General features: G+C 37.3%; 1 protein-coding gene across 1 annotated transcript; it reads right to left on the reverse strand.

Annotated features, from left to right (window-relative positions):
- Positions 1–1,824: 1,824 nt before the first annotated feature.
- Positions 1,825–27,087, reverse strand: LOC121378503 (transcription factor Sox-8-like). The gene is made up of 3 exons (XM_041506704.1): positions 26,567–27,087; positions 5,944–6,296; positions 1,825–5,370 (listed from the first exon to the last, which is right to left on the reverse strand). Exons 1-3 carry the CDS (start codon positions 26,929–26,931, stop codon positions 4,649–4,651), a joined length of 1,440 nt encoding a protein of 479 aa, XP_041362638.1. The 5' UTR covers positions 26,932–27,087; the 3' UTR covers positions 1,825–4,648.

Here is a 27,087-nt window from a genome sequence, read left to right on the forward strand (position 1 = left end):
TACAGTAATTATACCTGTATGAAGGTTTTTGTTGTTGTAAAATCACTAATATTATCGAGGCCACCTAACATTAAATTGCCAGCTTGTCCCCCCCCCCCCCCCTCTCTCTCTCTCGCTCTCTCTCTCTCTCTCTCTCTCTCTCTCTCTCTCTCTCTCTCTCTCTCTCTCTCTCTCTCTCTCTCTCTCTCTCTCTCTCTCTCTCTCTCTCTCTCTCTCTCTCTCTCTCTCTCTCTCTCTCTCTCTGTCTGTCTCTCTGTATATATATATATACATATACATGTGTATATAATATTATATACCTTGCACTGGTTTTGGGCTCAGTTTGTAGCTCAGTAGTAGAGTAGTAGAGCGCTCGCCTATTCCACTGAACTCTATCCTGTGCAAGTTTGGGTTTTATAAGCTAGTCTTGAGAGTGACAGTCCTCCTACAGGTGGTGCAAAAGGGATGAAACATTTTTTTACGGATCTCCCAGGGGAGTGGCGGTCCTCCTACGGATGCACACCTAAAAGTGGATCATGGAAGTAATCACGACTTTGCCTAAAACATCCTTTCGACTCTGCCTTGTACAGAGATACAATTTTGAAATAAAAATGTTACGGATCGCCAAGGGAGTTGCGGTCCTCCCAAGGACGAGTATCTGATAGTGGATCATGAAATCAATCTTGACTTTCACTAAAACGTCTTTTCAACTCTGCCTTGTGCAGAGATACGATTTTGATCACAGAATACAGTTTTGTAATTCAGGTTTGGTGCAATGGGTTGTAGGATCGATCGTCTTCGGTGGACTCGTGTTTTCTTGTTTCATTCGGTCTGTTGGAAACTACATATAAAATATCCCTTGATGCTATTCTCTAGGATTAGCCTCTATGATAACAGTGAGTGTCCTTTCTCTCCCATTACATAATTTGTTAGACACCAAGTATTCATAGCCATTCCTTAGTGAGCGGACAACGAACTTATGGTCCGTTTACTGAACACCTACTGCTGAGCAGCCATTTTAAGACACATCTTTTCCCAAAAAAAACCCCTCATTGATCGGTCCCTGCTGTAACACCGAATCAGGTATTTAAATCACAAAGTTCCCCTGGGCTGTCTCAAACAAGATATCATCGTCTATGCAAATTTTTGTGCTTTGCATTGCCATATCGCAAAGTCGCGAGAGTTTAATGAATTAGGCCCCAGATCTGTTTTAGTAGTGATCAGTATTCGTTTACAACCAGTGTTTTACAACACACATATATATTCATTTTCTGCCATTTTAGTTTTCAATCAGCTCTATACGACACTGGGATATATTTGTTTCCGACCAATTTAACAATACAGAGATATCCTCGTTTTCAATCAGCAATGTACGACACTGGGATATATTTGTTTCCAACCAGTGCTGTACGACTCTAATATATATTCGTATTCAACCATCGCTGTACGACAGTATGATATATTAGTATTTAACCAGCGCTGTTCGACACTAGGATATATTCGTTTTCAACTAGTGCTGTACGACACTGGGATATATTCGTATTCAACCAGCGCTGTACGACTATGGAATATATTTGTTTTCAACCAGCACTGTACGATACTGGGATATTTTCGTGTTCAACCACTGCTGTACAACACTGGGTTATATTCGTTTTCAACCAGCGCTGTACGACACTGGAATATATTCATTGTATGTTTTTGACTGATGCTTTGAGACTAGTATCCCTTCAGTCAACAAAGATTTTTTTTAACTTAATAAAAATATCATTCTCCACCCCAAAGAAAATCCCATAACAATGCATACAAATTTCTATAATGGTCAACAAATTCAACAATGAGATAGTGTCCAAATGTATAAATGTTTATTCAAAACTTGAATAGTAACAATCTACAAAATATGTACACAATTGTTCATACGACTGTAACAAAACATTTCTCAACAGTAATTCCTTTACAAATGGAGATCTTATCATCAGGCTTTGCTTTCTTCCGAGGATTCTTTTTGTAATGCTGTGGGTTCATAACGTATTCTGTTTTATTGTTGTTGGTCTAACACCAAACCTCGTACGTTAAAATATACTGTGTTTCGCAAACGAAGAGCAGTATTGTGGAACGCACACACACATCCCAAACTTGACACCTTAAAACAAATTAGGGCCTTATCATGGTAACCGGGTGTTATTTTATTTTTCATTTCATATGGCAACCAAATATGTTATTCACTACGATTTTACAATTTGAAAGAAAACAAAGCAAAAACGATTTAAAATATTAACGGCAGCTTCGTTGTAAGGCACATTATTAGCTTGGCTGGTGATAACTAGCTTGCATAGGTTTTTGGATATGCATAAACCAGGTCATTTGTGAATTGTTTGTGTATTATATAGCTTTTAATTTGGAATGGAAAAAGATAAAATATCTATTTTTATTTAAATTATCAGATGTACCATTAAATGTTTAGAATATTAAAGAACGATAACAGTAACATTATTTTTATATAAAAAAACTTACATCATATTAATTAAAACTGTACATTTTGCTATTATAAATTGAGATAACGCTATTTAAATTGTTTAAATTGGTCGATATGACTTTCATTTCATGGAGTAAAGTCTAATTCAAATAAAATAAATCAATAAATAAAATGAATTAATAAATAAAATAAAATAAAATACAGTCGTCACGATTAAGCGCTCTCACAATTCAATTTGAATGTAATTTATAAATCATTATTATAACTCGCTTCGTGTTAACGTGCCTATATCTGACCTCGGTAACGATAGCTGTGAACCCTCTTGTGTGTTTAACGGTAAAGTACATGCATAAAACAGATATGATAACAATAACAGGCTTGCATAGGTTTGTTTCTACATACACTAGGCTAACTGCATAACAACAATTTTTAAAATGTATCTTCAAACAATTATATACTAACAGACAAAAGAAACACAAGAACATTCTCTGCATTTTAAGAATATATAAAAATATCTACTTAAATGACTTCTTTTGCATTTCACACTTGGAAATGAAATAAAAAATTATTTGGTTGAAATATGATTGGCTTCAAATGAATATATTTAGTTTTTTTTTTTTTAATTAGCTTAAAATGGTCTTGCGTTTCTTTCGAATGTCAGTATATTTGAGATCACACTAAACTCTCATAAATACAGGTAACAGGTTCAAAACAAAAAACCCAAAACACTCGAACAGATACAAAATTATTTCGTCTTGTTAATTTTTTGGGCATCTACTAATTTATGGACACGTAATCTACTGATTCATGGACGTGTATTTACTAATTTATGAGTATATTCTTATACTTGAAGGGCATATATGCACTAACCTGTGGACCGATTATATATAGCTAGTGTGGTCATGTTGTGGCTTTTAAACAAATAAATATTAATTGGATTGTTTGTGTACAACGATATGATTTTAGATACAATAAGTGTTTTGTAATTTTAATTAAGTATGCATTTTATTCAAAGTTAGCGCATAAAATATCGACTTCACGTTAACTAAAACCATCCTAATGTACAACTCTTAGTATAATACCAATATGAGAACAATGTAAAACAACTGTTTCTTCGCGACCAAAGCGCATCACTTTAACGTATATTCATCCGCTTTATTTTTACCTGAAAATATTACCGACTAAACATGCGCACTACGGTTAGTGCGAATTTGCAACTTATGATTGGACTTTGTGATTTTTATACTGTCATGGTTTCGTAACAATTTCTAACAACAACATGCACATTAAAACAACATAACTAAAATAATCTAGATTTAGGCACATAGTTGTAACAGACATCATTTACAGATGCCGTAAATGGAAGTCCTTTCCAACACAGAATCAATCAGTTGTGAACTATTAATGAATACACGCGAATCTATGGCTGACAGATTAAACTGAAGTATCTATCTATTTCACAGGTACGATATATAAAGGAAAAATAAAACCACAAGGTGAAAAACGTGTGTAATGGAAGCACCTTAATGTTCAAGTTCTGATGTCATCGCATGTTTTCCGTCCTTGGTGTTAAGAACATCCATCAATGTCACATCAACATCCACTGACGTTTAACGCGTGTTAGTAAACACTCCAGATCAAGTCCCAAGGTTCTTCTGGACACAAGTCTGTGGCGAGATTAGAGCTTAAAGCCAAGTTGACCGTGCGTGCTTAAACCCTATTCAGTGGATACAAGCACGTTACAGTCTAGTCCATAGATATCACTTTCCACTTGTTCGTGTGGAAGGTTGACGCAAGGGTATCTCGTCATCAATGTCATAAAAAAATTTCACACGTTGCATCAGTCCAAAATAAAGTCTTAAATACTGTGTGAACAAAATCGTCAATAACTGTCAAGGCACAATGTTTATAAATATACAAATTGTAGGGCAAGCGCCAACAACAAAGTCACAAACAGAGACCCGTCTCAGGACGTTTTTCTCTGTCTCAGCCCATAAGACTACCTTTACAGTTTCGAGTATATGAAGTCTTGAGCACTTTTTTTTTTTAGCATCTTCTGCAGCCAGTGTCTCACAAGGTTTCCGTAAGAGTCACCTTTTCCGCACCGGTATTATGCACCAGAGCCGTAGAATGAGATCAAACATGTTCTTGCGTATGTATACGTTTGCGATTTTAACGAATAAATATACTGAAGTCTCACGTAAACCTCTCCCACGACGGCTCGCCTGGAACCGCGGCGGGGATGGGGTTAAACATCTGGCGGTGCAGTCCCATGGTGTACTGGTACCCTGGCGGCATCGGCGGCCCGCTCTGGGCGAGAAACGAGTTCTGTGATGTCCCGTTGTATCCTAGAACATTGTCCATATTGTAGCGGGCTGCTGCTGCTGCCGCGGAGGCGGATCCATCAAAAGAATCGTACTTTTGCTCCACTCTGTAGTGCTGCGACTGGTGACTCGGCATCTGCTCCATCTTCACCTGGGAGTTGTCGTCGTCCTGGTATTTACACTCTGACGGACTCGTGTGGTAACCAGCCCTCGCCATGGGCGGCGATCCAGGGTGTAGCGCGCTCCTATGATGTCCAGCGGCCTCGGAGATGTCGTACGGCGGGCTGGACGGCGAGTTGGTGTTGTTGTTGGTGTTGTTGTTGGGAGGTAAGTAGGACTGGACGCAGGCGCTTCCGGAGGACACTCTGTAGGACGTGGCCCAGCTCGTTGAGGTGGCCGTGGGGACGGGTTGGCCGGGGTAGCACGGGTAGGACTCGTTAGCTCCTGGAGGACCTGGTGCTTGTACTTGTGGTGGAAGGTGGACACCCGAAGGAGGCAGATACTGATCAAGATCGTGGTCGTCAAATGGGTCGATGATTTCAGGACTCAGATCCACGTGGCTGAAGTCAATGGGATTCGTGGAGTTGCCTTGTCCTGAAGAAGAAAAACAAAGAATAATTTAGTATCCGTGAACAACAGTTAAATCCGTAACACAGAATATTAGCTTCAAACATACATAATTAAATTATTTTTACTTATACCTTAAATTGTATCCTATCTAGTATTAAGAAACGACTTTATAAAACACAAAACAAAACAAAAACAAACAAATAAACAATAATATTATCTTAATGTTTTTCCTCTTCTTTTTTTTCCGCTTTATTTTTTGTCTTTTCAAAATATTTTTTAAAACTAGTATTTTTCACTGACTTTAACAATACTTAAAGAATATTTATATATTAACCTATCGAATGTTGCTTCGATAGAATGATTTCTAAAACAATATTATAAAATATTCCTTACCACCAAAACAAATAAAATAAAATAAAATGTATAGACCGAATTTACGAAATGTTATTTTAGATGTGTTGAAGCCATGAATTAACACCATGGCACATACTGTATTCGCAAATTCAAGTCTATCTATAGTCGCGTTCACACTAGCATTGTTGGTCCGGACTAAATTTCTTGCTTTAAGTCCTTTAATCACAGAATAAATCTACTTACTTCTGTATGCACCGGGCAGCATGGGTCTCCCTGTCTTTCTGTCATAGATACACTTCAGATTGAGGGCTTCGTGCTGGTTGGGAGTCGTGGGTGGGGTGGGCGGACCATTGGAACCTCCTGGCTGACTGGAACACTCACTGGAACAGTCGTCGCTCGGGGAGGAACTGTCTCCTAGTGGCTTCAGGAGTACTCCCGACGGAAGAGGACTCGAGTTGTCGTTTCCTTGGTTTGCTCCTTTCAGGGGTTTGCGGCGTCTCGGCTGATACTTGTAGTCCGGGTAGTCTTTCTTGTGCTGGACTCGAAGTCTCTCCGCCTCGTCCACGAATGGTCGCTTCTCTTCCTCACTCAACAGTCTGAAAAATATAAAGTTGTAGGAAATATAGTTCATGGACAAATATTTTTAAGCTAAAGCTGTGTGTCAGTTGCAGTGGAAGTAATGGTAAATGGCACTGTGTATCAGGATTCCAGATATGGACAATCATGCATAAAGACATATGACAGAAGGATGGGATGAAAGAGAGAGAGAGAGAGAGAGAGAGAGAGAGAGAGAGAGAGAGAGAGAGAGAGAGAGAGAGAGAGAGAGAGAGAGACTGATCCGGGTTGGGGTTTTTTAAAGGGACGCAAGAAACTTTGTATTTGTCCCTTTCGGACGGACGTCCCACGAGAGTACGGATAATTCAATATTCTGAAAAAAATTATCTAACACTCATGTTCATGAAAAATTCTTTAATATTAAGAGTCGCCATTCACATTCACAATTCTCTTAGAACTAGTCGACATATGGGCTGTAACTACATTTGGAATATTTATAAGTTGCTTTTTTTTTTGTTGTTTTTTTTTTTTTTTACTTAAATAAATAAATAAATAAATAAATAAATATATAATTAACAGTAAAACAACACATTAAAGGTATTAACTATGGCTATATAAATATCACACCAAAATAGATTTGATCGGATATATTATTTATTATAAGGGAGGTGAAAATCAAATTTTATTTTATTTAGATTTATGAAAGGATGGTTGAAGAGCCGCAAAACCCCCCAACAAAACCCCAACAAAACCCCACAAAAAACAAAAATCAAAATCAAAATCAGTAAGGGAGGGAGAGGGGATAATGATAATTGAAGGCAGTAGCAATGAAAAACGGCCAATAAGACAAAGAAAGAACCAAAGAAAGATAAAATATGGCAAGAAAACAATCCAGAGTTACTAAAGGTTACTGTTTGATGATGGAACATCCTAAGACTAACCATATCAATGAAAGAAAATTAAAAAAGAAAAGAAAAGAAAAAGAAAGGAAAAAGGATTTTGTTTTCCAATGGCAAACGTTGAAACAGATTTAATGTAAAAAAATAAACATCTCGTGCAGTGTCAACCTTGACAGCAAATGTGTTTACATCCACACGCAATTGATAACTGGTTACAAAAAAGATCATAAAAAACCTCTATCTAAGTTTAGAACATCGGCGTCTACGGTTACCTAACCCTTGTTAAAACTACATTGAGCGTTCACTATGTCGAGACATGCATTTTTACTTTAAGTACCGACACATATATTTTGAAAGACTTTTTTTTTAATTCTGCTTTGAAAGAGAGGACACCTCGTGTTCGTCTAAGCTGTTATATATTTTAAAATGTAGTCTTATTCAAAACCCTAGAGTGAAATCACCAGCTCTGTGAATGAATGAGGGTGTCATCTAACTCGTCCCGGGTTAGATCGGGGCAAACAATGAGACGACACGCCCGCTGTTTACGATTACCGACACAGCATTGTTTACGATCATCGTCCTTCTGGAAGAAGTAAGAAAGGACGGCAGCACCACCGACTGCTTTATGAACTTGCGGAGTCCCGGGCGCCTTGGATCAAACGTCTTTTCGCCTCGACATGGGCTCGCACACGTACCCGTCACCAGAAAAGAAACCCGAGCTGGCCATGTGTGAAGTGAGTATACTTGTTTGGCGACCCGGTGCCCCACTTTTCTAAAATTCTGTCGTCCGTTTGTTGTTGACAAGCAACAGCGCTAGCAGCTGCTGTAGAATCTACTACCGTAGTAAGTAACCCGGATTTTCGTGCCCAGCCAGATCATGTAGTAGATCCAGGGACCAATAACAGCCACTCAGGCCGGCCTCGGTGGCGACCAGGCTCAATGGTTTAGTGGTTAGGCCATCGGACTTAAGGCTGGTAGGTACTGGGTTCGCATCCCAGTACCGGCTTCCACCCAGAGTGAGTTTGAACGACTCAATGGGTAGGTGTAGGGTCTCTACACCGACTTCACTAACAACTAACCATTAACCCACTGATATTGGACTGATAGCCCAGATGGATGAGGTGTGTGTGTGTGTGTGTGTGTGTGTGTGTGTGTGTGTGTGTGTGTGTGTGTCCAGTATAGCGTGCTTGAACCTTAATTAGACATAATCACGAAAATCTATCACAATTACATTCATGTAACTTTAGGCGTAAAACCCCACATGGCAAGCGACGGCGACGATCGCCCTCCTGAACACGCCTTATACAAATCGCTAGAGAGCGCTCGAAAATGAAAACCGGATGTACTGAACGCAATTCTAGATTGTTCTGAAAAAAAGTCTAAACGGATCTGTCGCAGATGAACATATTTATTGTTGGGAGAAATTACTGTTACTGCCTAACCCTTTCACCCTATTATTATATGGACAATATGATTATAATATATTGAGTATGCGGACACTGGAAAATAAAACTCACGGATACATACAATATACACACAGAGGGACATGCACCATTCGAACAACTGTAGATGTATCACTCATACAAATAACTGTAAATGGTAGTAATGATTCAAGCTGATGGACAATAAGCATGTATTTATAATTATATTGATAAAGCGCAAATTGCATTTGTCCGTAATCTGTATATAATTAATAATGCGGAGACGCATAAATGGAAGAGGGGCGGGACGTAGCCCAGTGGTAAAGTGCTCGCTTGTGCCTGGCCGGTTTGGGGTCGATCCCCGTCAGTGGGCCCATTGGGCTATTTCTCGTTCCAACCAGTGCACCACGACTGGTATATCAACGGTCGTGGTATGTGCTACCCTGTCTGTGAGGTGGTGCATAAAAAAATGTCCTTGCTACTAATGGAAAAAATGTAGCAGGTTTCCTCTCTAAGACTATATGTCAAAATTATCAAATATTTGACATCCAATAGCCGATGATTAATAAATCAATGTGCTCTAGTGGTGTCGTTAAACAAAACAAACATAAATGGAATTGTCTCATTATATTGGCATAGAAAGTCAACTATACTTTTAAAAAAACCCTATAATGATGACATTATAGTATGTGATACCATATAAATGAAATAGTTTGTGCGGGTCGATTTGGTGTTTTTTTGCGTGTTTTTGTTTTTTTTCTTTTTTCTTTTTTTCAAAACGTGTTTATACAACAGTATACGGGCAACTATAGAAATATACAAACAAAATGTAAAAGGTATTACGCTGACAATGGTAAAGCATTACTCATTGACAATGATAAATGTATTACACGAATTTATAAGTCAACTATACTCAAAAATAACTATGGTACCATGTAGCATCCCACGAAACGTCGTAAAAAAGTATACTAAAAATCTGGACTAGCATGAAAAGACCATGGAAGTAGTGTACTAAACAATGTGTACTCCGCCAACCCCCGGAGGACATTTTATCTTGTAAACCTAATAAATCGTGTTTACTCCGGGTTACACGTGACGCCTGTACATGGAGTTGTTTGGCGGTAACGTACGTGATTAATGTACGTGTACGCCAAACCACGGTGTGGGGGCGCTATATTTACCAACAATCGGAACGACGACATCGAAACAGTGTCAAAACATTGTCACATCGCTGACAGATGTGGAGCAATGGATCGAGAAGAGAAAAATTAGTTTAAATATTCCGGACTGTCTTTTTTTATATTTCAGTTTGGTTTATTTATAGATTGACCACTGGGTTAGGTACATTTATTTTTTTGTTCGTATCTGGGACAAAATGATGAAACTATTATTGCACCAGAAAACTCCGATGATATTTATTTACTGTAAGGATTTTTATTTAAAGAGGGCTTTTTAAATTGTAAATATGCTGGATTTTCCTTTTATATTTCGGTTGTTATTATTTTTAGATTGACCAGTAGTTTAGGAACATTTTTGTTTTCGTATCTGGGATGAAATGATGAAACTATTATTGCATCAAAAAACTCCGATAATATTTATTTAGTCTAAGGATTTTTATTTAAAGAACAATTTTTAAAATGTCAAGATGTTGGACCTTCTTTTCATATTTTGGTTGTTATTAATTTTAGATTGACCACTAATTTAGGTACATTTTTTCATCTGGGACAAAGTGATACAACTATATTAAACCAGAGGACTCCAGTAATATTTATTTATTGTGGGTTTTTTATTTAAATATGAATTTTTTAAATCGTAAATATATTTGATCTGCTTTTCATATTTTGATCGTTATTAATTTTAGACTGACCTTTGTTTAGGTACATTTTTTTTATCTGCGACAAAATAATGAAACTATTATTGCATCAGAGAACTCCGGTGATATTTATTTATTATAAGGATCTTTAATTAAAAATGACTTTTAAATTGTAAATATGCAAGATTTTCTTCTTTTTTATTTCGGTTGTTATTAATTTTAGATTAGACAAAATAAGTAAACTGTTAATATACGAGAAAACTCCGATAAATTAATATTTATTTACTGAGGAGATTTTTATTTAAGGAAGATTTTTTAAAATGTAAATATACAAGATTGTCTTTTTATAATTCAGTTATTTATTTCTAGGTTGACCATTAATTTAGGTGACTTTTTTTTATCTAGGTAAAATGATTAACTATTCTTGCACGAGAGAACTCCGATGATCTGTATTTATTGTGGTTATCTTTATCTAAAGATTAACATTTCAATTGAAAACTAATAAGTTATGTACGCCTATTGCTTGTGGGAAGTAAAGCTAGTGTCATCGGTTCCACTATCCATTGTGCATCATCTATAATCCGTCCCACAGGGAACGCATTTTTTCATATGATGAAATTTACTACAGGTTATTTATTTCTGAGCCGATTGATTTGTAAATTATACACAAAAATAGTAATTTTGTGTTATTTCCAAAACACTTTTACTTTTCTTCTTACGTCAAACCAAATTGAAATTATTTACAGAAAACTGCTTTATAGAATGATGGGACGGACTATACACGCCCGATAAAACTAATGAGCTACCACGCGTCTTGCACATTTATCTTCCCTTTTGGTTTACCGAAATCCGGAACTATATCCGCAGAGGTAGTCTGCTGTTTTACTGCGATTATTTAATGGAACTTTGTATTGGAAATTCTTACACTGAAGTTGATCGCAAAGAGCAAGTAGTTTGGAAACATCTGTAACTTGTTAACATTGAAGGTTTCTTTATATGGTCATCCCTGCCAGTGCAAATATAATACTATTATTGTAAAGATGGGACGTACTCCAGCCTGACTTAGTAGATATATTTGTTTACGCCCATGTCGTGGAAGAAAGAACTAGACAACAGATATCGCCCTTTTTCAGGATACGTTACCTTCAGGCAGCCAAAGGTTCAATGAAAAAAATTCACTGGCCTACTGATATTAATAAAAGTGCTAGAACCATAAATAAAGAATTGTGGCCTATGGCCAACAGCTACATTCCCTTATTTGACGTAAGCGGACCTCGTCAGACGTTAATTTCATTCAAACATACGCGTGGCACGGTCACTTGTGCGTTTTCGAATTAACACAATAATCCGTTACTTTAGTCAAAAAACACCACCCGCTTGGCCTGGCTCGCGACCCGTGCTCGGAACCGCGATGTGTAAACACGATCAAAGAGGACGGGTTCGTGCGTTTGTGTGTGGCGTGTTCCAGGGACGTGTTTTAACACGGTCCGGTCAACGACGCCATTTTAACCCACAAAACGCACGTTCGCCCCGCGTGGGTAACCGATTACCTCGATACTGTTCATTGTTTGTGCGTCAGTGTCAAATCTCGCGAGAACAGGATCACTAATGCCTCGTCCTATTTGATCTCGAGCTCAACGTTCATTTTGATGAAGTTTGCGACCAACAAGAATGCTACTTGTTTGATATTGTGTTCGGGAGCGCGCGGGAACATGGCGCATCGCGCACGTGCCATCACGCGACCGGGTTCCAGTCTCGATCGCTCACAGTCTCTTGTTGAAACTGTTGTTGGCACATGTCTAAGCTACCGAAATGTTTCAGCATCATAAATGTGTGTAGTTACCTGCGTGTAAGTCGAAATCGGGCTTCGTTTATTCGACCATTTTTCGTTTCTCTCCCCCCCCCCCCCCCCCCCGAACTCCTGGTCTAAATATTAAGAAATAAAACATGCTGCTTCCACATAGGTTGATTATACCGAATAGCACCTAGGCATATTTAATATGCACTTTTCTCCAGACAGAACAGCATATACCACGGCTTTTGATATACCAGTCTCGAGGTAATGGTTGGAATGGGAAGACACGGAGGGTCCATCGAGAACAATTGATCCTACTGATGGAGAGTAGCAGGCGTGTAGAATCGACAGACACAAGAGATCTGTGATGTAGAATTAAATGACAAGTGTTTAATATAATTATGGGGCATTCAAAGATCAGAAAATGTTAAAAGAAATAAAGAAGAAATTAATTAATTAATTAATTATGAATGAATGGCTTGAATAAATGAATAATTGATGAATGAATGAATGGATCGATTGACAGTGATGAATGAATGACTGAATGAATGAATGGATGGATGAATGATGAATGAATGAATGAATGAATGAATGAATGAATGAATGAACGGACGGACGGACGGACGGACGGACGGACGGACGGACGAAAGAACGAACGAACGAACGAATGGAAAAACATAATAATAAATGAATTGTATTAACACTTAAGAATTATAGTCTATAATAAAACAACTGCAATCTGAAGGGAGCTGATGATATACACCAAAAACCCTAGCAGCGCGTGTTACAGAGTGACAGCTCCTGAAAAGAGATGAACACCTTTGCTTCCATAAAATGCATCATTCCAAGTTGTAAACTTGTCTCGAGCTGGCGACAGACGAAAGCTAAACCTGCTTCTATCCAGATATCAGATTTTATGGCGCGATGGGCTCGCGAACAGATTCGTCTTCCCTTTGATGTCTCGAGGACATCACGACACGAGAGCGATGCATGTCAAGAACCTGCGTCAAACTTCACGAGCCGGACAGGAGATTTTACTGGGCCAGTGGTGCTTTTAACTTATCAGTATCTTTTATTTATTAATAAAAAGGTTTTTTTGTTTAAAACCATATAACTATGATATCAGACATTTGGTAATTCTGACACGTAGTCTTCAGAGGAAACCCGCTACATTTTTTTTTCATTAGCATCAAGTGATGTTTGATATACCTATTGTAGTCACTGTTTAGTATGTGAAAAACAAAGTTTTACTTATTTTTACTTATTAATATCCGTAGTAGTTGCACTTTTTACTTACCATTCATGATATTATTAGTACTTTTGGGCTTAGATGAAAGAAATTTTCATTGAGCTTAAGTTTGTACAGCTAATTTGGTTCCTGGACTATTCGTCATATTTATTTATTTGAATGAATGAATGAATGAATGAATGAATGAATGAATGAATGAATGAATGAATGAGTGAATGTATGTATGAATTATAATGAATTAATGAATCAAGAAACTCATATTTGGAATTATCTTTTTGTAGTATACACGTCCTTCCACATTATAAAAAATTTAAACTACAATTTGTATCCTCCTTTTTATCGGAGTTTTCCTTTAAACAATCTGAATCATTTAGTTAAATATCGTCTGCTTATTCGATTATCGGTTAAGCGATCGGATTTCACAAAATGTTGGGGGGGGGGGGTGGGGGGGGGGGGGGGGGGGGGGGGGGGGGGTGTTAATGACAGATTAAAATAAATTGAAAGTTTTGTATAGAATTTTGTTTTAAACATTAATTATTTACCGGCCTCGGTGGCGTCGTGGCAGGCCATCGGTCTACAGGCTGGTAGGTACTGGGTTCGGATCCCAGTCGAGGCATGGAATTTTTAATCCAGATACCGACTCCAAACCCTGAGTGAGTGCTCCGCAAGGCTCAATGGGTAGGTGTAAACCACTTGCACCGACCAGTGATCCATAACTGGTTCAACAAAGGCCATGGTTTGTGCTATCCTGCCTGTGGGAAGCGCAAATAAAAGATCCCTTGCTGCCTGTCGTAAAAGAGTAGCCTATGTGGCGACAGCGGGTTTCCTCTAAAAAAATCTGTGTGGTCCTTAACCATATGTCTGACGTCATATAACCGTAAATAAAATGTGTTGAGTGCGTCGTTAAATAAAACACTTCTTTCTTTCTTTAAACATTAATTATGTAACATAACCTTTTTATTGGTAATTGAAACGACTAATCTGTGCCTTGATAGAGATGAGTAAATTATATTCATTACATGATGATAGACAGACACACAGACAGATAGATAGTTTCTTATCACAACTGTCATACCTTTGACATATAACAACCGCTAATTAAACAATGCACTGGGGTGTTATTAAACTCTTTTCTTTTTTTCCTAACCATAAAAACTACTACCTATTACATATAAAGTTTTTGACTGCGTATATATTCAAAGTTTCAGTGATATTAAGAACTGAAGTCTTCAAACTGAACCGAGGACCACCGTTAGGAAAGTATCCCCGTTATTTCCGGGCGGAAATTCTATTATTCTCCATCGAGTCGTACAGGAAATGATATTTGCGTAACGGCAGCATCAGAATGTGCGTCAGTGGTCGACATCAGTTGGAGCGCGTGGACTACTGGGGTGTTAGTGTAACAATTGCCATACGACAATGCTTACTATAGAGTTTTACATAATATTATATTGCCAGTTGGTTTACGTTCATGCGTATGAGCCTTACGATCTGTTAATGATATTTGGTTCAATTATCAAAATAGTCACCAACATAAATACATTGTAAATAAACAACCAAACAAACACACGCACGCATGCACGCACATATACATACAAACACACACACACAACACAAACATACACACAAAACTATTATCACCTCCAACCCGAAAACCCCCAGGAAAAGACGCATGCATATAAACACATAAACATATAATTATGATGTACAGAACTTTTCATATGTTGTAAAATAATCTAAAGGCTTTTAAATATTAATTAAAAAAAGACCATATCCTCTTTGCCCAAGTTTGCGTCCAACCTCCTACTATTGAGACGACATTGAAACCGTCACTGGGTGGTTTGCGTACGTTTTTTTATCAGTGTTTTCTGGCTGAGCAATAGCTAAATTAAAACCTGATAGATGTTTGCACTATCTCTAAAGTATGATTCTGCTTGACTTGTATTTCCAAAACAAAAGATTACCGAGACCATTCCGGATATCAGTTGACTGACAACATCTTCAAAACAGAGATCTAAACCTTTAAAATAATATTCTGTGTATTAAAGGTCAATGGACTAATGGACAAGTGCAAAAACTCAAAACGGAACGTTCAGCACTTCCTATATAAGGGGCGAGACGTAGACCAGTGGTAAAGCGCACGCTTCATGCGCGGTCTGTTTGGGATCGATCCCCATCAGTGGGCCCATTGGGCTATTTCTCGCTCCAGCCAGTGCACCACGACTGGTACATCAAAGGCCGTGGTATGTGCTATCCTGACTAAGGGATGGTGCATATAAAATATCCTTTGCTGCTAATCGAAAAGAGTGGCTTATGAAGTGGCGACAGCGGATTTCCTCCCTCAATATCTGTGTGGTCGTTAATCATATGTCCGACGCCAAATAACCGCAAATAAAATGTGTTGAGTGCGTTGTTAAATAAACCATTGCCTACCTTCCTTCTTATATAGGTCAAGTATCTATGAATTTCTTCTATTACCTTTCCGACGAATCTCAACTACAATTACACATTTGGAATAATAGGTCATCAGTTATTTTGACGAACTGATGATCTATGATTCCAAACGTGTAAATGTAGTCGAGCTTCATGGGAAAGGTAACAGAAGTAACACAGATACTTCAGCTAAAAGGGTTCCATTTACGCCATCTTGCAACAGAAGGTAGTCTATAAATTTATAGTGATTATGTATATATATATATATATATATATATATATATATATATATATATATATATATATATATATATATAGCATTTACATGTGTAATTCAATGAACCATCAATGGGATACGTTGAAATAGTGTTGATGCAGAAATATCAATAACGGCAAAAGAAGCCATGTTTGAATATATGCAATGCTAAATTATAGTCATTACATGAGTGATCATAATTGTTTCTGACGTGTCGGCCCCTTAAGAATCGGAGTTTTGCTCCCCTCCCCACTCCAAATATCGTTTCTACTATTTTGTGCAGAAATACGGATTTTTTTTTTTAAATGGGGTGGGGGAGATACTTTTAATTTCAGAAAACATCAATCGGATACATCGAAATTATGTTGCCGCTGAAGAATTTAAACAAACGGGCAAAAAAAAAGAATGAAAAAAAAGGAGACCATCTTTCAATATGTGTCGTGAAATAACGGTGCGGATCTATTAACCTCATCCACAATGTGGCGGACGCGTGCGAACTATCTCCTGTGCTCTTGTTTGCTGCCACCAGAAGCGCCACAAAGAGTCTGACGCGGAGGTGCTAAGAGACGGAGGTTGGGCAAGGGCGCGGGCCGCGCTAGACTGGCGGCTGACACTTTGTTACGATCGTCGTCGGGTCTGCGGCGAAGACACCGGAAACAACAACGAGTACGACGCTAGTCGCGCGCAGGGCACGAACAGTCATCGCGCCGGAGTTTGCTCGGATGCACGAAGGCCATGTTGGACATCAGTGGTCAAAGCTAGTGGTGGTCTAGGCCACTTAGCGAGCAATTGGTGACTGTTTGGGGTACAGCGCATTGCTGTTTGCTTGTTCGGCACCTCTGAATGTTGGAGATCAACACCTTTAATGTCTTAAAACCATGTTGGTTAACCAATTTAGCCATGTCGTCAAAATAAGAAACATGATGCTTCTGTGGGTTTTTTGTTGTGGGTTTAAATTGTTGTTGTCTGCCTCTTTGGCATAGGGAGGGGCGGAACGTAGCTCAGTGGTAAAGCGCTCGCCTGATGCCCGACCGGTCTAGGATCGATCTCCGTCGGTGAACCCATTGACCTATTTCTCGTTCTAGCCAGTGCACTACGACTGGTATATCACAGGCCGCGGTGTGTGTTATCCTGTCTTGATTGCATATAAAAGATCCAAACTGACTTTTAACTATCTACCAAATATGATGCACCACTGAACAAAATGATGGCTGATTCTATTCCATTAATTTGAATTAATGCAAACTTTTTCATCTCTTTGGTGAAACTCTTCTGAAGATTTAAAAAAAAAATCTTTTTCGATGACTTGACAGACTTGACAGCTGTGGTGGCAGTACTAATGGCGTGTGCCACCGGTGGAGCAGGATATTCTCACCTTTCACGAACACCTGATATCATCACTGTTATGGCAGTAATTCATGACTGCGCGTCACCACAGCTATATTTATTCCATTGAGCTCTGTCCTGTGCTGGTGTTGATTTAGTAAACGAGTCTGGGAATGGCAGTCCTCTGAGCGGCGCAGGAAGGATGTATTGTCCAGTAAGGGATCGGTGGCTGTCCTCCAGTTGACGAGGCACTATAGGGTGTATACTACCAAATCAAATCCCATAGACGACAATAGTAACATATGTGGCTAAAACTTGGGGTTCAAGCTGCTCATTTCTGAGATAACGGGTAGCATCTATGACTACCCTAGTTCCGCACAAAATTCGAGTACTTTTTTTACAGGTACCCCATACATGTTTCAAGCACAAGTCTACTTGACAGAGTGGTACTAGATGAAATAAAATTGCATATTGTTTTACCCAGATGAAATTATAATTTTTTACAACCAACACACTCACATTTATCACCAATCACAGGACTTGTGGTGTTCACTTCTCTATCAAAAGTTGGGTGCACCTCGAACTTTGACCCATCCGGAAGTTATTTGGTTTAGTACTACTTAGATAGAGATTCGTGAAATCAACCGCTATTTTGCCAAATACCCATTCGACTCTGTATTGTGCAGAGATAGGGCTTTGGTCATGAATGACGGTTTTGTCGTTTAGACTGGGTGTCGTTTTATCATTAATTCGTACATTTTAAATCAATTACTTTTTAAAAAATTTAGATTAACATCTCAGGTTTAAATATGTTCACTATCCAACTCATAAATGTAAATTATTATCAAAGCTTCGTGTTATGTTGTTTTGTTTGTTTTGGGATTTTTTTTTCTTTTCTTCTTTTTAAATCAAGCTAAAGGTCTTGGGTGTTGTTATTTTTCACCCCGTTTTATGTAGTTTCTCTTGACATTAAATAAACATTAAAATCCATAGTTCGTCTGATATATTTTTATAGCCTCGAAAAAGATCACAAGCCATCCCAACGACGTTGATATCTTGTTAAACAAGACAGATGACATGAAAAAAAATATATAGTTGATGGGAAATTTCGATGTTTCTCTATTTTTATTTATTTTTTAATATTTTTTCCCCGCCAAAAACACATAAATATCTACATGAAAAGTGACGACGCCGAGGCGGGTTGGGTGATCGAAACTCGGAACACGATACGACTTGGAGAGTCGAGACTAATTGTGTTTGTATTCTGCGATAACCTCGAGGTTACGAACTCGTTGCGATCCGTCTTGCTCGTTTTCTAATCTATGTGGACCTCCATTCTCACGCCGACGTTATAATGTATGTCATAAAAAAATGTGCTTTCTACATTCGGAATTCAGACACGCTTGACATATCACTGTGACCTATCAGCGGGGACACCTGACAACGAAATTAAATTATTTTTGTTGATAATATTTTTTTTTTCTTTAATTTACTTTTATAAACTTAACCGATTGGGGTTGGGTGATGGCGGTGTGATTTTGTTTCTTTGAGGTTTGATATTTGTTTATTTATTCTTTTTTACTTAAAAGGAAGTTTTATTTATATCCAGATCAATTTGAAATAACAAGATTGGGGAGCTGATCTGCCCTCTATACCAGATGGGTATATTATTGGAATCTGATTCCAATTCCACAATAAAAAACCCGAATGAATTTACATATATCGCGACGACCATGTAGGACGCATAATAAAGTCTGTTTTGTTTAACGACACTACTGGAGCACATTGATTTATTAATTATCAGCATTTGGTAGTTCTGATACAGTTTTAGAGAGGAAACCCGCTATATTTTTCCATTAGTAGCAAGGGATATTTTATATGCACGCATCACACAGACAGGATAGCACATACCACGGCCTTTGGTATATCAGCCGTGGTGAACTGGCTGGAACGAGAAATAGTCCAATGGAACCCACCGAAGACGCATAACAGACACGTAGCAATATTCGTCCGAAATTATGTGTCCCCCCTCCCCCCCCCCCACCCAGTATGCAAGAAGTAATTAATTTCCAGAGATGTGGGGAGGGGTTGTCAGTCCAATTATTTATTTTAATGACCATCGTGTTTGCTTGATTGTCTTTAAAATGCATTTTATTGTTACAAGTAGAGGCAATTATCTCACACACTGAGCGTAGTTTAGCGAGATTGCCAATCGTGTGATAAAATATCAGTTTCTAACCTTAATCTAAAAAGGCGACGAAGTTTTCCGTCACGTTGAGTTCATGTTTATTTAATGGAGGGAAAAAACCATGTTATGTTATGTTGCACATGGCGGATTTTCTCACGAGCGCTCGTTTCTTCCACTTGAACTCACATAAAATACAGACCTACGTTCTTTACAGCTAAGTAAAAGATAAGGATAAGAATATTGTTTTAATGATGTCCTAGCACATTTTTAAATTCCTTGTATTACAGTATAATATGTGTTTAACACATTATTATTATTATTATTATTATTATTATTATTGCATCACTTAGTCTATAGAAAGAGAGTTAAAGGGACATTCCTGAGTTTGCTGCATTGTAAGATGTTTCCTACTAACAAAATATTTATACGATTAAAATTACATATTAAATATATTTTCTTGTTAAAATATCAGTGTCTGCGCATTCAATGTGTTTCTGATCGTCTTAATATTTGTAAGGAGCCCAAACTGGATTCTGTTTTTAAATAATTTCGTACGTACGAAACAATTATATTTTAGGAAATAAAATGAAATTTAACTTAGTAAAAATATTAGAACGATCAGAAACACGTTTAATATACAGCCACTGATATTTTATGCAGAAAAATATATTTGATATGTAATTACAATCGTTAAAAAGGCACTGTTAGTCGATAACATCTTAAAAGTTGCAGCAAACTCAGGAATGTCCCTTTAAGAAATTTGCTGCCGCCGAATAAGTTCTTCTACCGAACATCAATAATGGATCTTTCATATGCACTTCCAAACCAAATAGACAGGAGTTCACATATCATGGTCTTTGATATAATAGTCGTGGATCACTGGTATGGAAGGGGGAGGGGAATCAATGGATCTACCGTGGATCGATCCAACAACCCACCCATCCTCACATCAGCACTTTACTATTCTGTCTTGTTATAGCAAAAAAAGGGGCGGGATGTAGCCCAGTGGTAAAGCGTTCGCTTGATTCGCGGTCGGTTTGGGATCGATCCCCGTCGGTGGGCCCGTTAGGGCTATTTCTCGTTACAGCCCGTGCATCACGATTGGTATATCAATGGCCGTGGTATGTGCAATCCTGTCTGTAGAATAATGCATATAAAAGATCCCTTGTTACCAATGGAAAAATGTAGCAGGTTTCTTCTCTAAGACTATAATATTATGTCAAAATTACCAAATATTTGACATCCAATAGCCGATAATTAATAAATCAATGTGCTCTAGTGGTCTTCGTTAAACAAAACAAACTTTTCGTCAGGCAAAAGGCAGTAAGTGACAACCGGCTACAAAATGAGTTTACCGCTGTGTTGTGTTATTTTTATTTTAGCATCAAAATATAGCCACACACCACACCAATATATCCGTGAAACACTATCCTTAAGAAACAAAACCATTCAACTGCTTAGTAAACCCGAAATATCAAGGTTTTCCAGCCGTTAATTCACAACTTGTTGCCTTTTGTCGTAGGGTAAAACTGATCTATACCCCATTCCTGATACTAAGTGTTATTGGTTTGCTGTTTGTTAGTATTTCGATTCCTAAAGATGTATCTATTTTGTCAACACTTTTTAAAAATAATTATTTAAAAAAAAAAAACCTTGAAATGAAAAATCTAAAAACATATAGTTTCTTTTTTTATAAGAAAAGAATTTAAGATATAATAATAAATCATATTAATTTTAATTGAAAAATTTGTATGTGTGAAAAGTTAATGAAAAGTTAAAGTTTGTTTTGTTTAACGGCATCACTAGAGCTCAATGATTTATTAATCATCGGCTATTAGATGCCAAACATATGATAATTCTGACATATAATCTTAAAGAAAACCCAATACATTTTTCCATTAGCAAAATGTTGTTTTTTATGCACTTTTTCAATTTTGAATTTTATTTAATACAACAAACTAAAAATGTAAAATGTAAAGTTTTTTGGTTGGTTAATATTAAACAAACAAACAAACAAACAAACAAACACACACACAAAATTTCGCCTTCATCATCTATAAATTCGCTGTAAACCAATTATAACCAAAACAAAGTGCAAGGAACGTTTTTAAATAAAATGGCAGCAAATGCTGGCTGAAAGCAAATGTATCTTGTCAGTAGTTTTAAGGTTATACACTCTTCTTGTAGACAACTTTTTAATCTAGTGGCAGTCATCTTGTCAACTGTGCACAATAACAATCCTCCGCTTCGCTTCGTGTTCTAAAAGGTACATTGCTACGTACTTGGTGTACTCTATCATTAAATTGTAATAGAGGGGAGGGACCAGTCTATTCCATCAGCGCAGTCACGCGTGCACAGTGTTTCACTATGCAGAGCAAGGGGCGAACCAGTGGCCCGTATATCCGATACATGGCTCCTTTAAAAACTTTCATTCATTAAAGGTATTGACGTGTACGTTTTGGCAAAGTGCCAGCTTTCGTGTAATTATGGACCTTATATAAGCAAGACGCACTAAGCGGAGAGTATTGGGTTTTTCAATGCAACTTTTTGCAGGCTACTAGTATTGTGAAATAAAAAGATATAAAGGTTTTTTCTCTTCTTTTTTTTTTTTGTAGTTTTAATTTTTATATTAGTTTTTTTTTTTCTCCCCCATTTATATTTTTAATACCGTACAAAAGATCGTTCGCAATTGAGCATAACATGTTTACAACAAATAAAACAGGAACGGAACATACAAATGCATTCGGTATGTCATCTATTATATAATTGTGTTATACAGTGCATAAATATTGTCAATATATTTCCCATTGAACGTTTAACATATATAATGTGTTTGCCCTGAATATAACACGAACTGAATATTGGTATTTAGCGCACGTTTAATATCTCCTGTATTAAACAAATATATTTAATGTTTGGCACGTGGTCATTGTCAATATAACAAAAATTTGAATATTTAAAGACGCAAAGTATCTTTATTTTATTATCTAGCTACTTAAACATAATTTTAAAATATTTCACACATTATAGTTTTTAAGTCATTTATTGCTTACTTTGGGAAGGAAATGTTTTATTTAACGACGCACTCAACACATTTTATTTACGGTTATATGGCGTCAGACATATGGATAAGGACCACACATATATTGAGGGAGGAAACCCGCCGTCGCCACTTCATAGGCTACTCTTTTCGATTAGCAGCAAGGGATATTTTATATGCACCATCCCATAGACAGGATAGCACATACCACGGCCTTTGATACACCATTCGTGGTGCACTGGCTGGAGAGAGAAATAGCCCAATGGGCCCACTGACAGGGGTCGATCCCAAACCGACCGCTTATGAAGCGAGCGCTTTACCACTGGGCTACGTCTCGCCCCACTTACTTTAGGATGCAGTTTACCGTTGCGTTAGGTGGGGAGGCGAGACTGTGACTTTAAATACCTGTTCATATTATTCACATGTATTGCAATGAATTAATTTGCCTTTTCATGTATTCAAATTTCATATAATTCAGACACATTGCAAAGAATTAATTTACATCGTCCATCACAGTCAAGTAATTTTTATTTTGGAATAATATTATTAGAAGCAGACGTCAGATAAATCATTCCCGCCAAAACAACAGCGTATAACGAATTGAAACACACCGTCAGACTGGGATCTTTTACTCCAGTTTATATTGTTTTCATCTGGAAACCAGGTGTCTTGAACATTAAGTCACGTGTGCACACATTGTGACACTTACGACAGACCTACAACCCAGAATAGGTGGGTGGTAATATCCAAAACTGTACTTGAGATGAGGATGAAGGTATGGTAAACGAATCTACGATTCAAATACAACATAACAGTGAGAAGTATTGTTACCAATAGTGTTAATCTAGAAACACTCAAAATGTTTCTCCCAGTTGGGGCCATACCTCGATTAAAATAACGGGTGAGAAGGGAGGGAGGGGAGGGGAGGGTCAGTCAAAATCATCCCAGCACCGTAAGGGCCTTCTTCATGAACACAAAAAGGGGACCTTATAATAATTTATATACACCACACATTTTAAGCTCTTTTTTTTTTTTTTTTTTTTTTTTAATAACACTGATTATCTACCCACTTTTGAACTGAGATAATAAACCTATGCGTAAAACAAGAAGAAATCAGCGAAAACAATTGATACGGTCAGGGAACGGATTAAACACATTTTTTAACCAACGCAAAGGGCGGACCCAGCCCGCGGTTACGGTCTGCACACGCGACATGGGAAAACAAGATCCCTGGGTGGTCCCCCCGCGACCGAGGTTCGCGTAACCTGATCACAACCGGGGAAATAAATATGAATCCGCAGATAGCCTAGAATCGTACAAGTGTCCACCGAGACGGTGGAAAGTACTCTGTTTGTGGATAAATACTCCTATTGTAGTTGTAAAGATAATGCAGTTGAAAACGTGAAACGTAAATACGGGATAACATAATTATGTTAATTAAGTTCTGTATACACGAATATATGTAGCGGTGATGATGGTTGTAGTCGTGGTGGTGGTGGTGGTGGTGGTGGTGTGTGTGTGTATGTGTGGGGGAGGGGGTGTTGATGTAATCTCCGCTTTAATTAGAAAAGTGCTATAGAAGTGTACTGTACGGAATAAGATGGATTTTTCACCCAATATTGTTTCTCCCACATACACTCCACTAGTTAGTAAAGTGCTATGCACGTGTGCAGTACGGAATAAGATGTGTTTTCACTCAATTTTGTTTCTCCCATATACACTCCACTAGTTAGTAAAGTGCTATACAATTGTACTGTATGGATGGAATAAGATGGATTTTTCACTCAATGTCCTTGTTTGGTTTTTTCTTTCTATGTGCACTCCACTATTTAGTAAAGTGCCATACAAGTGTACGGTTCGTGTAAATGTACGGAATAAATTGGCTTTTTCACCCAATTGTTTTTTAAAAGTCCATGTGCCTAGTGATGAAGAAAACATTTTTTCACTATAAATTGTTCATCTGATTTAATACCTATTATTTGGTAATATAATAAGATACACCAATTAATGTGAAGACTGCATAGATAATTTTTAACGATAAAGACATCGTTATAATCTCAAAACGGTTCTATTGTTTTTGTCGAATAATTATATGAATAGAACTAGTAGCGAACGAATACAAAAACACAGTTCATTATCATATATATATATATATTATATTTTTGTTTTAATACATTAACATATTAGAATAGTAAATTACTGTTATTTTACAACAATGTTAAACAAATAAATTAATATAATCAAGTCATAATTTACTATCGTTTTACAACATTATGAAGCATTTCGTAATTACAATTCGTTAAAAAAAAGTGAATTCATATTTTCAAATTAATATATGAAAAAAGTAAGTCGTAGTTTTTGGACACTTATTTCCATAATTTCGTTTTTGATGTTACGAAGCGTCATTTATCCCAGTCTACTGCATAACGCTCACGGGCCGTGGGCCATGGGACTTGACAAATGACAGAATAAACCAATTAACCCTAGGCAAAATATGGCCACTAAAACTACGACACATCGTAAAGTGGAAAAATTGTGAATAAATTTGTCAGCGCAGAAAACGATTTATAGTCGAGCCGCTTTTCGCAGCTGACACGGGAGGAGGGGGGAATATGTCAGGCTAAAATGCAATTGAACGTCTTAAGCCGAGCTGTCAAGTATGATTAGTATATGCTATCGCTTCTTGTTACACAACACCATCAACACGCATACACTCGGGAAACATGTATCAGCTGTGTTTACAGACGTGTATCTTATGCATATCTCTGTGTTTGCGTATGTATATATGTATGTGAATGTGTATGTATATGTGTATGTGTATATACAGTATGTGTATATACAGTATGTGTATATACAGTATGTGTATGTGTATGTGTAAATGTATGTGTATGTTTATGTGTACGTGCGTACGTGTACATGTGCATGTATATATGTGTATGCGCATGTTTAAAGTTTTTGTTTAACGATACCACTAGAGCGCAATGATGTAATAACTATCGGCCATTGGGTGTCAAACATTTGGTACTTCTGACATATATAGTCTTACAGAGAGGAAACCCGCTACATTTTACCACAAGTAACAAGGGATCTTTTATATGCACCATTCTATAGACAGGATGTATGTGTACGTGTATGTGTATGTGTATGTATATGTGTATATGTATATGCATAAGTATATGTTTATGTGTATGGGTATGTGTGTATGTGTAGCTGTATATACATGTGTGATTATTATACGACTATATGCATGTGTATATAAAAGTATGTGTTTGTTATATTTTAGGACAGAAATACATCAATAATTCCGAAATTATATCTTTTATGGTTTAAATATCAAATATATAAATATCAAATTAGAATAATTATTTGCATGTCGCACAAGTGTACAGAAAATAAACATTTGGTTATAGTGATTTTTGTGCAAAATGAAAAATATACTGGTTAAGTCATAGTTTGACATTAAACAGTTTCTCTAATGGTATAAACCAGTTTAGGACTTTAAACTCAGTCCAAAACTGGGAGACACAAATTGATAAATGCCATGACTATCAGAAATTTAAAACAACAAGTGAAATAAATGTATTATTCAAACGAAACTTTTCAAATTCGGCAGAATATTAAAAAAGTGATTAATTTTAAACATACATTTTGGAATAAAACAGAATATGAAAATACATTTAAAAGAAGGTACGGTTTTTAATAGAAAAAGCATGCTCAAATTATATAAGAACAATTTAATTCAGTATTTAACATTTTCAAAAAGTAGGAGGAAAACAGATGGAAAATAAAATAAAATTTAAAGTAATTTTAAAATTTCAAAAAAATACAAAAAAGTTGAAAATAAAATAAAATGAAAAATTTATAAATTAAATTTTAAAGCAGGTTTCTTACCTCCATAGTTTTCCTAACGTCTTGCTGAGTTCTGCGTTGTGAAGGTGTGGGTACTGGTCAGCTAATTTTCTCCGTGCGGCCTGGGCCCACACCATGAAGGCGTTCATGGGTCGCTTGATGTGGGGCTTCCTCTTCTCAGCCCCGGCGTTTCGGGATGGGGTTGACACCAGACTCCAATCGTACCCCTTTAAAACGTGCGAAACCGCTTCTTGAATTTGTGCCGAAAATTTGGGGTCATCGGCTCCAAGACCTTTCATCCTCTCTCTCAGACTTTCGTCTATCGCATCCTGTACCTTGTCCCCCTCGAACGGTTGAGGGGAGGGGGAGCGGAGATCTGGGGAGCGACTGGTGTCCAAGTCACTCATGACAGTATAATATTTTTTCTCTTCTGTTTTGGAACAGCTGTCGCAGAGTTTTTCGCTTTTCAGCTGCTCTGGGTGGGTATTCAACAGTGTGGTATATCTATGATATGTCTTAGGGTGAGTCAACTGACAAACTGGTCCAGTAAGCTCGCTAACTTC

This window comes from Gigantopelta aegis, chromosome 8, assembly GCF_016097555.1.
Source record: "Gigantopelta aegis isolate Gae_Host chromosome 8, Gae_host_genome, whole genome shotgun sequence".
Classification (NCBI taxonomy): Eukaryota; Metazoa; Mollusca; class Gastropoda; order Neomphalida; family Peltospiridae; genus Gigantopelta; species Gigantopelta aegis.